Genomic DNA, 13,540 nt, shown 5'->3' with positions numbered 1-13,540 from the left:
ATCATGATCATTTGCCATCACACTTTCTTGTGGCAGTATATATCTTGGTATTTGAGTCCTATAAAGCTCTCGAACCCACACGACACGAGTTTGCTATGACTAGATGAATAGTGTTTTTAAAATTTAACTTAAATACCCACATGTGTAAAAACTAGTGGGTAACAGAAATTTGAATACCCGGATAGAATTACTGATACCCAATGATTTTAATATGCATGGGTAAAATACCCACAACACCAAAAGCTTATCTGGAGCTCTGACTCAAGTATGGCAACATTTTCGCGGCAACAGAAATCCATATCGTTCAGTCTCAATCCACACAGAGACAATTGATGATATTTAAGTGCCAATGGGACGCATAAAATCAAAATTAAAATAAGTCACCTGTGCTTAAGGGCACTATCAGAAACCAGTTCTTGTTTGTAAAATAGTTTTTTGAGACCATTTTATATTTTGAAAACCCAGTGAGAAATGTACTAAAGTAAAGGGGGCAAGTGAGTGAGTGAGTGAGGTTGAGGAGTATGGTTTTACGCGGCTTGTAGCAATATTCCAGTAATATCATGGCGGGGGACACCAGAAATTGGCTTCACACATTGTACCCATGAATCGAACCTGGGTCTTTGACGTGACGAGCGAACGCTTTAACCACTAGGCTACCCGACCGCCCCGAATGAGTGAGTGAGAAAGTGAGAAAGTGAGTGAGTGAGTGAGTGAGTGAGTGAGTGAGTTGGGTGAAATTCATCATTGAACAGTATTCCAGTTATATCACGGTATGTCAGCTTAATGTGGGAGGAAAGCCCGATGCAGACGTTTACCACTTTGGTTAAACCCACAAGCACGGATATGGTGCTGACAAACCTAGAAACATAATCGGGCGAACCAGGATTCGAACCCACAATTACAGCTTGCTTGAATGCCCAAGGGACTCTTCATGTTGAATTGCAAACAAATCAGGTTAAGCAGTTTCACCCTGCGTTTTTCCCATCTAACACTTCTGATGATTAATGCAAACAGCCGTCATTGACTTAAGTAGAATACACATTCTTCCTGTGAGAACTGACACAATTATATTATACACTTCCTGCAATCTCCTAATACCAACACGACACAGGCCAAGACTTAGAGCAAACACAAACGTACACAAAACACTGGCAACAATTCAAGAAGGTCCACAATTCCCCAGGATCAGAGAGTTCAGACTTATATGTAAAACAGGTCACACACTGTCTGACATACAGCCTTGTCAAGTGATGTCGGCTCTTACAGGTTGTCTGCTGGGAGATTTTAATGAAGCAACCATTTGATTTACCAGGGTGCGGCTGGGATTTTTGCTGAAAAATATTGAGACCGTTATTTTATTTCTCTATACATATGCCTCATATGGTAGTGAAAACAAAATAATGTGCCCTTTTTCTCTGATTATGTTAACGTGCCCATTGATCACAGTTCGTTATTATCTTTTTTAAAATAACAATTGAGCACATGTTCATGTTGGGAAAATAATGAGCTCCTAAACATAAAAAAGTCCTGATCTGAAACCAAATCTACCGGACACCCTGCAGATCACTTAGCTTCAGGGATGCAGCAAGATGCAGATCATAAAAAAGAAAACACGTGCGATGTAGATGAAAGTAATGACAACTTTGGCGACTAACGGGATCAGATGGTCAGGCTCGCTGAAACGGTTCATGATGCACGTCTTCGTATCCCAATTACGTGGATCGATGCTCATGATGTCAATCACTGGGTTGTCTGATCCAGACTTAGTTATTTACAGACTGCCGTCATATAACTGTGATATTGCTGATTGCAGCATTAAACAACAAACAAACAAACAAATATCTATCGTGAAGTGCCAAGTTTTTAGACTAGTGCCATCAACTGCGTGGGGAATCCCTGGTCACTATGGGATATCACCACAATTACTATAGTGATTTATTTCAAGATATTGTTTCATTCCTCGGGATTCAGATCAATGTATAAATGAGGAGCCATATATATATCTCGAGAATCTCACCCTTGTGTTTGATATCAAATATATCAACACGAGTTGATAAAAGCGGAACAATACCGAGGCTTGCCGAGGATTTTTGACACTTTTATCAAAGAGTATTGATATATTTGATATCAAAAGACACGAGGGTGAGATTTTATTTATCATCCAACATCATTCTTCCAGTTTTTTCAATTTGTAGACAGTAATCAGCAGTGTCTTCAGTGTAAAAAGTACTGCTAACAGCTTCAGTAGCAGAGCCATTAGTGATGTCATTTGATTGTGACGTCATGGTAACCAGTGACGTCACAATGGTCTGCAACGCATTGTGACGTAATTTCATTGCAGCGAGCGATATCTACAGTGTAGATATAGCTTGATCTCATCCAAGCCATATCTCCTGTGGAAGCCAGTTTTGGATGATAAAATGCAGTATCATCCAGGGGCAGCTACAGGTTTGGGGAAAAGGAAGCATACATTTTGTGAATTGGAAATTCTTGTATAGTGTTGAAAATGTACCCCCAACTGAAAAAGCCATAGTGTTGTCAAATGTTTAAGTATAGTACATCCGGTCGCCTGTAACATTTTCGATTGTTTGAACTTCAGTATGTTGCAAAAAAGGAAGGATGTGCACCCCCAACACACACACACACACACACACACACACACCCCACCCCCCCTCCCCGGACCCAAGATACAACACCCAATCGGTACAAGAAACACAAATGCTGTTCACATCAAATTTGAAAAAATAAGGTCAGTGTTTGAAAATGAAAGTGGTGTGGTTCAAATTACCCAACCTCCTCATGCTGCAAACATTTATATTAAACGTTAACATGGGGTAGTTTTTTGTCATGTTTTAGCTGCATATAACCAGGATGAAACACAACTGGTAATAAAACGTGATTTATCCAATCTTGATTGATCCTTTAACATTTATATTATCATTATTATTAGGGCTGAAGTTAATCATAAGTAGTTACTAAGCGTGAATAAGGTGATTGGAATGTTATCTTGTTGTCGGAAAGCACATGTGTTGGTCACCAAGAATGCCTGAGGTTAAAATGGTACATACATTAACCACATCAAGGATTCATTGCTTTGAAAGTGGCTACATATATGTATTTCAAAATATCATGAACAGAAACAAATGAGTGGTTATACCATACTGACTAGCCCTGACTTGTTAGGACTGTCAGACAAGAAAGATATTTTTAAAATTAAATGGTGAGGTGAGGTGAAATGGGGTTTGACGTCGCGTCCAAGATTATTGCACTTATATAGCGACGTGCATGCACATGTATGTGTTTGTGTGGCTGCTTGTACTAGTCCAGACTGATGCCGATTTATACTGCTAGCTCACTGAGATACCATGCCGCAGTTGAACATGAATACCCCACTCAGACACAGTATACTGACTCCGAGCCTACCAGTCCTTGTTTTTAGCCCCTAATGCCGAGCGCCAGACAGGATAACAACAAGTACCATCTTTTAATGTCTTTTGGTATGACGCGGCTGGGGATCGAACCCCGGACCTTCCGCTCTCCGGGCGGACGCTCTACCATTAGACCACGGAGGCGGTCTAAAATTAAATGATCAAAATACATGTACTACAAATTTAGTTCAATACATCTCAATATAGTGTAGTCCTAGTCTAGTGTTGCAGCAGTTATGAATGGTAACTCATTGGGGTGTCATGATAAATCGAAATGTCGACATATTACTATTTGTAAGCACTTAAAGTCAATCTATCGATTGTTTAATCAGTTTCCGATCAATAGTATCGATTTCAGTTAGGAATATCGATTGTTTCGATTGCATTTACCATATCAATAAAATACATGCAATGCTGTACAAATTTGTTTTTCTTTTGATCATGAGTGGTAGTAATTTACACATGGTAATGTGGAAGTTTCTTTTTCTTAAATTAGAGTAAAGAAAAAACAAATCAGTCATATCTCAAACTTTACTTTGTATTTGTTGTTATGGTTATCACATTCAAAGGAAACTTCAGTTCCAAGGTTTAATCCAACTCTAAAATCCATCTAAAATGATACACTGAAAACTAATGATATTTATTGCAATAGTTGCTTGCAATATCAATAGTCATCGCGATAGTTTCTTTCAATATCAATAGTTATCGCAATAGTACTACTTTATCAAGTTCGAATCAGCAACATTCAATGTGTGTAATTTGTTGTAAACATAGCTGGTTGAGGTACGACCTGCACGAGTCCATATCCATGTTCTAAAAATGGCAGAACAGAAACTAAAACATATTGTGTCCATCTGACCTTGCACAAGAAACCTTCAGTTTGGTCCGTGGTAGCTTACTCCAGTCAAAGTTGAGTGAGCGAGTTAGTTTGTTGTTTAACGCCACACTCAGCAATATTACAGCTATATGACGTCAGTCTGTAAATAATTGAGTGTGGACCAGACAATCCAGAGATACTGTTAAATAAAGTTGAATTAAAATAATTCTATAAAGGAACCCCCAAGCATGAGAAACCCTTATGTCTCTAAATTTCAGGAAAAGCTGAAAAGGGGATATAGCACTGTCTGGTGGAGCAGACAAGGGGGTGAGAGTGGATTAGAGTTAGTTTATTAAGCATATGCTCTTGGGTGTGAGAGGTATTCAGTAAATTGAGAGGCAACTATGATTGCCATAAGAGACGACTAACGGATCCGGCGGTCAGACTCACTGACTTGGTCATTGTATCCAAATTGTGTGGATCGATGCTTATTATGTCAATACCGTATTCGACGTAATAAGCGCAGGGAGCGCTCTCGAAATTAGAAATAGGGGGCTGTTATTAGAATATCATTTGGGTGAAAGAGTCGAAAGATTGTAAATTTTATGGTTTCTGCTGACAGCCTGAAATGATACCAAAGAAAAGTCTGTGCGTATTATACACGACAGATATATTTTTCCAGAATTTAATTGCCCGTAATTAAGGGTGCATATAACACACGAGTGCGTATTATACACGAATAAATTCACACGAATTTGTTTAGATTGATCAGTTGGAAGGGTGCTAATTGGGGATTGTTCACTAGCCAATATATTGGAAAATATCGCCGTGGGCGCTTATTAGAGCGGGGTGCTTATTACATCGAATACGGTAACTGGATTGTCTTGTCAAGACTTGATTATTTGCAGACCACATCATATGTAGCTGGAATATTACTGAGTTTGTCACCTCTTATGAAAAGCATGGGTTACTGAAGACCAATTCTAACCACTTCTTCACAAGTCAACAGTGGGACGTAATACAAACAATATCTGGATGGCGATAAAAGAAATGGTGAAACTATAGAAACACAGGAAAAATGGATTCAGTGGCAGGACTCCAGATTTGGGTCGGGAACATATTTTGAGGGCGGCCTAATAGTGTCACCAGGACGAAAGCAAGAGGAAGTAGCAGTAAGTTACCCATGAGGAAGAGATTTCCAAGGACTGAAGACATTCACCTGCTGTTGTCTTGGAGAGGACATTGGCACAAGAGGAAGTGGCAGTAAGTTACACACGAGGAAGAGATTTCCAAGGATTGAAGACATTCACCTGCTGTTGTCAGGGAGAGGACATTGGCATCCTGGACTAAAAATACTGCTGAGCAAGGGAAAACAGCTAAAATGAGCACTTCATGAGCAGGAACCAGCTAACAGGAGAAACAAGTTGTGTAATATACTCTACTTGTTGTAAATTGCTGAGTATCAGGTGACAATGCCCAACCCCACTTACTGTAATTGATCTTATTAACTTTCAACCCAGCGCCAGTCTTGCTAATTGGCCTATTGATTAGCCTGATAGCATAATGGCGAAATAGCTATCTTTCATTACCTACAATTTGCATGGATGCGATCTTGAGGGAGATGTGTAGTGTTGTTTATTGTTGTGAACTATTAGATGAACAATTAATAATCTGTTCTGTTGTATTTGGAGTGTAAAATACTTGACAATCAAAGAGTTTTCTAATGGTGTTAAATAGTCAATGCATCAATATAATATACCACTAGTCACGACTTATGTAACTAGTCTGAAGCCCGAGTCTAGTAAAACTTTGTTTGGTCTTAAATGCTCAACTTAAAACAGTCCATATATTAACACTAAAATAATACTGAAATAGATGCCCAGATACTATTTCAGGCAAGTAGATTCAGAAAATTTGGGCACAGACTGTGCAATTGATGCATTATTATATTTACGTGGCCCCAATATTGATTCAAATTAATCCTTACTGATTTTATTAAAATGTTCTAACCGATTCTTGTCATAGAGGATCGGTAATGTTGCACAAAGAAATGGAATGGCGTTGCAGAAAGGATTATTTTCTGCCCCTTAAAAGCTAGTCATAAACACCACAGACATCACTGATTTTACATTAGCCATGAAGACAACGTCCCTGCTGTCATTGTGTCCAAGAGTGCCACAACACTTATGTTTTATTGAACACGTGGCTGACAAATGTGAATTGTAAAACCGGACACGCTAACCGTGTAATGACATAATCACCTGGTACTGATCTGTAAACATGGTAAAAGCAGACGTCCTTTCTCACAAATATTAATTACACGTGCGTTCATGATCGATATAATTTACATTCCCGTGTATCAAACAGTCAAAAAACACTGCTTGGTGTACGTTAATATGGACAGTGGAATGTCGTACATGACAGCGGTACGGCTACTGCTGCGACCACAACTAATAACCACTGATGCAAATCCACAATTCAGCTGATCGCCTTATACAACATCTTACCACGATATGATTCATAATTGATTCACCGATACACCCAAATGTCATGATACGCGTCTTGATACAAAGTTAACACGAACTGACATTTTATAATTTCATTAAATCCACGATGGGTTACGCTTGACACTGTCAGTGTACACACAAACAAAGACCCCCTCGGTCACGGCAGGTGCCCGTTGAGGTTTTTAGCTCACCTTGTTCTACCTTTCCCCTTTGGGGGAGCGTGTCCGACCCTTGTCTTGCCTCAGCCATGTTAACAGGCTGTCGTCAGTTCATCAGCAAGTAAATCCACTCTCCGTTAGCGATCATTTTGTTCACCATTGAATCAACATGTTGTCATCGTACGTCCAGCCTTTCCATCTCGCGGAAAATACAGGAAGTGAACGTAACACTACTTTCCTAACGACGTCTATTAATAATCGCGGCTAAGACGCACGTCTGTTGAAACCGTTGCAATACATATAGGATATTATCGTTATCTCCATATATTTGTTATGTCTGTCGAAAGGAAAGTGTTTTTGCTTAATTTCGGTTTAGAATCATATGAATGATTAAACAACACTGACAATTTGAAAGATGTATACAAGGATATTAACACAAGGCAAATGAAGCTACTGAGAGCGCGAAGATATCAAATTGGAAGACCTGGTGTGATTTGGCACGTAAAACACATCTCATCCAACTGTTTTGCTACTGAGGCAGTTAGCAGATGGATGTTGTCTTACACTAACGACATCAATATTTTATTCATATCAACGCAGGATGTAATAAATAGAACCCGAGCTGCTACTCAGACAGGCTTCGACACATTTTAAACTATGACACCATGACTAAAATGGAAAACATATTAGTGTCCAAGTGTCTGAGCAAAAAAGGTCTATTTCTCAAAATATTATCCTTATCTAAATTTTTTTACAAAATATATATTAATGTACCATTTTGTTCTGCAGTCCACAAATAGGTTTCAGATAGGCAAACAACATTTCAGACATACACGCTGCATTCATGTTTTTTTAATTGCGTAGATCGATGCTCATGACGTCGGTCACTGGATTATCTGGTCCAGACTCAATTATATTGCTGAGTGGGGCGTTAACAACAAAAAAACACACATTCATGAAGTTTGGAGAATAATTTCAGTATCTGCCATTAACGGTATATTTTAATGGGAAACAATATACGCCTAGTACTTTTGCATATAATGTCCATATTATAAAATATATATTATTCATTAATCAGTCACTCAGAGATACTCTTAGTTCCATGCTTGACCTAGTTTATTTATGACAATTTTATGCTCAGCTTTCAACCCGTTACTAGTATGCATTTTACGTTACCATCGTAGACACACAAACAACATTACAACTGAATTTTGAAGAATTACACTGATTTGAAAATAAACAACTTCCTAATTTGAAATACAGAAATATCAACATGCACCACGCACGCCTTAAAACATATATTGAGAATAACGCATTTGTGACCGAGTGAATGAGTTTTTATGCAGCTACATCACGGCACTGAAAACCACAAATGGTCTTTATATATTGTACACTTGTAAGTGGGGAATCGAACCCGGGCCTTCGAGTGAACGCTTTAACCAGAAGGCTATCCCACCGCCCATGTTACCTTGATTTGAAGAGTGAGTGAGTGAGTGAGTTGGGTTTAACGCCGCTTTTAACAGTATTCCAGTTATATCGCAGCATGTCAGCTTAATGTGGGAGGAAAGCCGAAGTAATGCAGGTCTCAGACGTTTACCACTTCGGTGAAACCCACGAGCACGGGTATGGTGCTGACAAATCTAGAAACATAATCGGGGCGAACCGGGATTCGAACCCACAATCATAGGTTTCTGGCGTGCCCAAGGGATAATTTGAAGAGACTTAATGGGGACATAGAAGGAACACAGGGCATCAAACCAACACACACTTGTCTCGTCTATTTGAAAAATGATAGATAATGACTTCCATTCATCAGAAAAGGAACAGTGTAATATGCATCATTTGAAACAAACCCACCAAGAACCAAGCAAGCGACACTTATACAATAGTATCTCACAGCACCATATTGGTAGTTTGTTTACTATGTGCGTTTTACAAGTTTTATCAGGACATCTAAGTCCTTTCATTATTATTCATAGGTAGTAGTAGTAGTAGTAGTAGTACGTAGTAGTAGTATAGTGAGTGAGTTGAGTTTATCGCCGCTTTTAACAGTATTCCAGTCATATCACGGCGTGTCAGCTTAATGTGGGAGGAAAGCCCGAAGTGATGCAGGTCTCAGACGTTTATACCACTTCGGTGAAACCCACGAGCACGGGTATGGTGCTGACAAACCTAGAAACATAATCGAGGAGAACCGGGATTCGAACCCACACTCACAGGTTTAGTAGTAGTAGTAGTAGTAGTAGTAGTAGTAGTTCCTTTATAAGTATACCTATGTCGCCTATTGAACATTCTTTTAAAGGAGTAACTAACAGCATTGTAAAACACTTAATACTTAAACGCATTACAAGAATCTTACCGGCCCACATTCAGAACTTCAAATCATACATCACTTACTCATTTAAACCGGAAGACGGAAGAACGTGCCTTTAACTGAACGGACAGGTATTTTGTGCGCCCTCTATGATGTCGGTGACGCATTCCATGATTTATTTGTCTGGCCTTAAAACACTTTTCCCCCAGCATGTACAAAATGAGTCCTTTTTAAAAGTTTGAATTGACAAAACTTTTCAAATTTTGCAAAATAACAATGTCTACGTTTAAATCATGCTAATGAATTTTAATTCTTTAGATGTTAACTGTGTACATATTGCTCGTAAACCATGTTGACACCCAGTTGTACCAATGATGTGATGCACGTATTTGTATCCCGGAAGGAATAGGTCTTCAGCAACCCTGCACCATGACCGTGGAATATATTTATTTTATGAAAAATAATAATCTAGAAATGCATACAAAAGCAAGTCTAGCCAGCTCAAGCTAGCTCTATTCCAAATCAGCATAGGGATTTTTTTTTTTTTTTTGAGTCAAGAAGGATATTGTGTTATATAAGATTTCAGAGACTAAATGTTAGTTTACAGCAACCCATGCTTGTCGTAAGAGGCGACTATGCTTGTCGTAAGGGGCGACTAACGGGATCGGATGGTCAGGCTCGCTGACTTGGTTGACGCATGTCATCGTATCCCAATTGCGTGGATCGATGCTCAGGATATCAAACACTGGATTGTGTAGTCCAGATTCGATTATTTACAGACCGCCGTCAAATAGCTGGAATATTGCTGAGTTCGGTGTTAAACAACAAACAAACAAAACATATTTGTATATTGTTGTGCCTCTATGCCGCCGATTGTGACCTGAGTGAATAAAGCTCAACATTCCTTGTTTAGTGTGTACGTTTTTCACATGAGCGAGTGAGTGAGTTGGGTTTAACGCCGCTTTTAACATTATTCCAGTCATATCACGGAGTGTCAGCTTAATGTGGGAGGAAAGCCCGGAGTGATGCAGGTCTCAGACATTTACCACTTCGGTGAAGCAACCTAGAAACACAATCGGGGCGAACCGGGATTCGAACCCACAATCATAGGTTTCTGGTGTGCCCAAGGGACGCAACTCTGCACAGCGAATCGTTGCGCCTTAGACGACTGGGCCACCCGTGTCCCCGTATCGCACATGAAGCTGGCGACATGGTGTACTTGTATTTACATGTATAAAAACTATGTAATAAACATACTGATGTGGTTTACAGAAATAACTCGTAATGTATGCTTTGGTCGTAATAACGCCGCACTGAGCAATCCCTCCTTTTTATTTCGAAAAAATCTTTATTTCTGTATAAATGACCACCAAAGACAATAAATAGATCTTAATTGTGCACCCCCCCTTTTCAAATAAGCTGTATCCGCCCATGACTATAGTAGGTGAGTTAAAATGCATCGGCATTATTTCAGCCATATAGCGACAGTAGTATAGACCATTAGTTTAATACATGGCCCATGAACTTGTCAAACAGAAGCGTGTCGCCTTCTCAAACGATAACGAGCAATGAGAGAAACGCTAAACAGAATCAATATGTGTATAAATATATGAAACACAAGAAAAACATTGAAAATAAATGTCGACTTACACATACAGCTGGATAAGACACGCGTTTAGTTTGACACTGGTAATTTCTTCGTCGTTTTGTGTCGCTAAAGGAGGCTGATTTGGCCTCAGTCATTTAAAGTTACCGGATATCTCGTCGATCAATATCCTTATCACGGGGAAATAGTCCCTTTTATCAGATTCACTGAATTTCAAGTAACTTCCTGTTACCACTGAACTACAATGTCAATGTGATTCACCATCTTGAAGTCACATGTGTACAATGATTAAAACGCCAATTTTATAGTACTTATTTCACAACATCATCGACAGCGTTCTCTTCGTTCACATTTACTTTGTAAGAGGAGTGGCTGAAAAGTACGGAGTCTAACTACGAGTGAGTGAGTGAGTGAGTTAACAGTATTCCAGTTATATCATGGAAGGTCAACTTAATGTGGGAGGAAAGCCCGAAGTGATGCAGGTCTCAGACGTTTACCACTTCGGTGAAACCCACGAGCACGGGTATGGTGCTGACAAACCTAGAAACATAATCGGGGCGATCAAGGATTCGAACCCACAATCATAGGTTTCTGGCGTGCCCAAGAGACGCAACTCTGCACAGCGAATCGCGGCGACTTAGACGACTGGATCAACCGTGCCCCCTTCTAACTACGAAGGGTGTATAATACACCCTTAACAGATTGCATGTATTAAGTACAATATTTCCCGTACACATAGGCTGCATTGGAACCAAGACCGCCTCCGTGGCCTAGTGGTAGAGCGTCCGCCCGGAGAGCGGAAGGTCCGGGGTTCGATCCCCGGCCGCGTCATACCAAAAGACGTTAAAAGATGGTACTTGTTGTTACCCTGTCTGGCGCTCGGCATTAAGGGGCTAAAACAAGGACTGGTTGGCTCGAGGTCAGTATGTTAAACTGCGGCATGGTATCTCAGTGGGCTAGCACTATAAATCGGCATCAGTCCGGACTAGTACAAGCAGCCACTCACACACACGTGCATGCACGTCGCTATATAAGTGCAATAATCTTGGACGCGACGTTCAACCCCATTTCACCTCACAATGGAACCAAATACAGAGCTACAGATAAGCTGCTTTCAATTAACTTGCGTACAGAAACGCATGCATTTAATGAAAAACTCAAATGTATAAAAACAGCATGCGTAATTAACCAATGAGACTTTTTGAGCATGCGTACAATGAAGCTAATTTCCGAAACACAATTTCGACCTAATTTACTTTCCAAATCAAACCTATAGTTAGAACCCCTTTATACATCTGAAACATTGTTTTATATTTTTATTTAAATCTAAAAATGTTTACACATTTTTGGGGAAAAAACCCAATAGAGTGATGAATAGATGAGTGAAAAAATATTGGTTACCCAATAAAAATGTAATCACCCAATAAAAATAGAAATCTTCGAGTAAAAACTCAATTGCTCTGGAGCTCTGCAAATACACAAACAGGCAGCATATCTATGCAGGCATCAAAGTGACTATAGGACAAAATTGGCTGGCATGTGATCGAAAAATAATAAAATGACCCAGAAAATACTTGGAAAATAAACAGTTACGCTTCAGCATTGTTGCACGTTGTTTTTTCAATAATATAGGGTTTTGCAGCTGTTGCAAGACAAAAAAAACCACCCACCCCACACACACATACACACCCACCCCCCACACACATACACACCCATACATTCATAAACATATATATCCTCAAAAAGTGTATTTCAACAGCAGCCTCCTCACCGAGTCATTATCTGTAGTAAGTTGTAAGGATACTAGTATATATGCATTGCCGATTTACACGGCACTTGATTTCCTGTGTGAAGTTCCGAACTAGAGAGCTGTTGCCTTTGACACAGAATGAACTTAACTATGTGACATGTTAGTTAACACAACGGATATTGTTCTTGACACTATATCCTAATGAGATTGAACTTATTGCGGTTTTAAATGAGAACAGGGAACGCTTCCGTGGAAAATAAACAACATTCGCGAACCGGTTTTAATTATCTCAAAGATCACTGAAGTAAAATATAAAAAAAGAAACGTCAAAATATTTACTTTCATTTTGTTAGTGAGTTACAATTTAACGTCGCATCGGCATTATTTCAGCCATATAGCGACGATTCATTTTGTTAACATTATATAAGACTTTACCATTTGATTTCTATTTAAGAAATATATTTTTCGTTTAGTTCTCCTTTCAGTATACATTAGCATATTTATCCAACACATTTTCCCAAAAACGAAATAATGATACCTAAGAAATACGTGAATTATTTATTCATTCCAAAATAATGATTTAAAAAAAATGAACAAGATAACAATGACTCATAAATAGGTCTGTATTTAAATAATGAGAAAATAGTGCAAGTCATGTAACCTACAGCACAGTGCCGACGTTTGTTTTTCAAAAGAGTTTTTTGTTGGTGGCGTATGTGTTGGGATGACACATCTCCCAGAATAAACATTTCAAGCACGACGGGCGACAAAGTAATCTATTTTTATCCGTGTGTCCTATTTGTTCGGCCAGCCGTGTCTACCCGTATACCAACACTGTTCCGGTGTCATGGGGCTATATAATAAGGGCTATAATAAGCACACTCATATCAGTTTAGTTTATTTCTCTGAAAAAAACCCACAACACCAACGGTGGTACAATATATATATAGCTTTAACGTA

The 13,540-nt window shown here is 39.2% G+C and overlaps 1 protein-coding gene across 4 annotated transcripts in view; it reads right to left on the bottom strand.

Moving 5' to 3' along the window:
- Nucleotides 1-10,948, bottom strand: part of LOC139471362 (mediator of RNA polymerase II transcription subunit 15-like) — an 83,894-nt gene extending 72,946 nt beyond the window's left edge. For 3 of the 4 annotated variants that reach the window (XM_071253687.1, XM_071253690.1, XM_071253688.1), the window contains exon 1: nucleotides 6,944-7,114. In XM_071253687.1, coding sequence (XP_071109788.1) covers nucleotides 6,944-7,001 — 58 coding nt within the window. In that variant the 5' untranslated portion in view covers nucleotides 7,002-7,114. Of the gene's footprint in view, nucleotides 1-6,943; nucleotides 7,115-10,874 lie in introns of those variants that run through there. The other variant, XM_071253689.1, reaches the window with a different exon arrangement.
- Nucleotides 10,949-13,540: the final 2,592 nt, after the last annotated feature.

The sequence above is a fragment of the Haliotis cracherodii genome, unplaced genomic scaffold (assembly GCF_022045235.1).
Source record: "Haliotis cracherodii isolate W230 unplaced genomic scaffold, xgHalCrac1.p SCAF_22, whole genome shotgun sequence".
NCBI classification, from domain to species: Eukaryota; Metazoa; Mollusca; class Gastropoda; order Lepetellida; family Haliotidae; genus Haliotis; species Haliotis cracherodii.
Note: the sequence above shows the minus strand (reverse complement) of the source record. Positions and strands in the feature narration are given on the sequence as shown.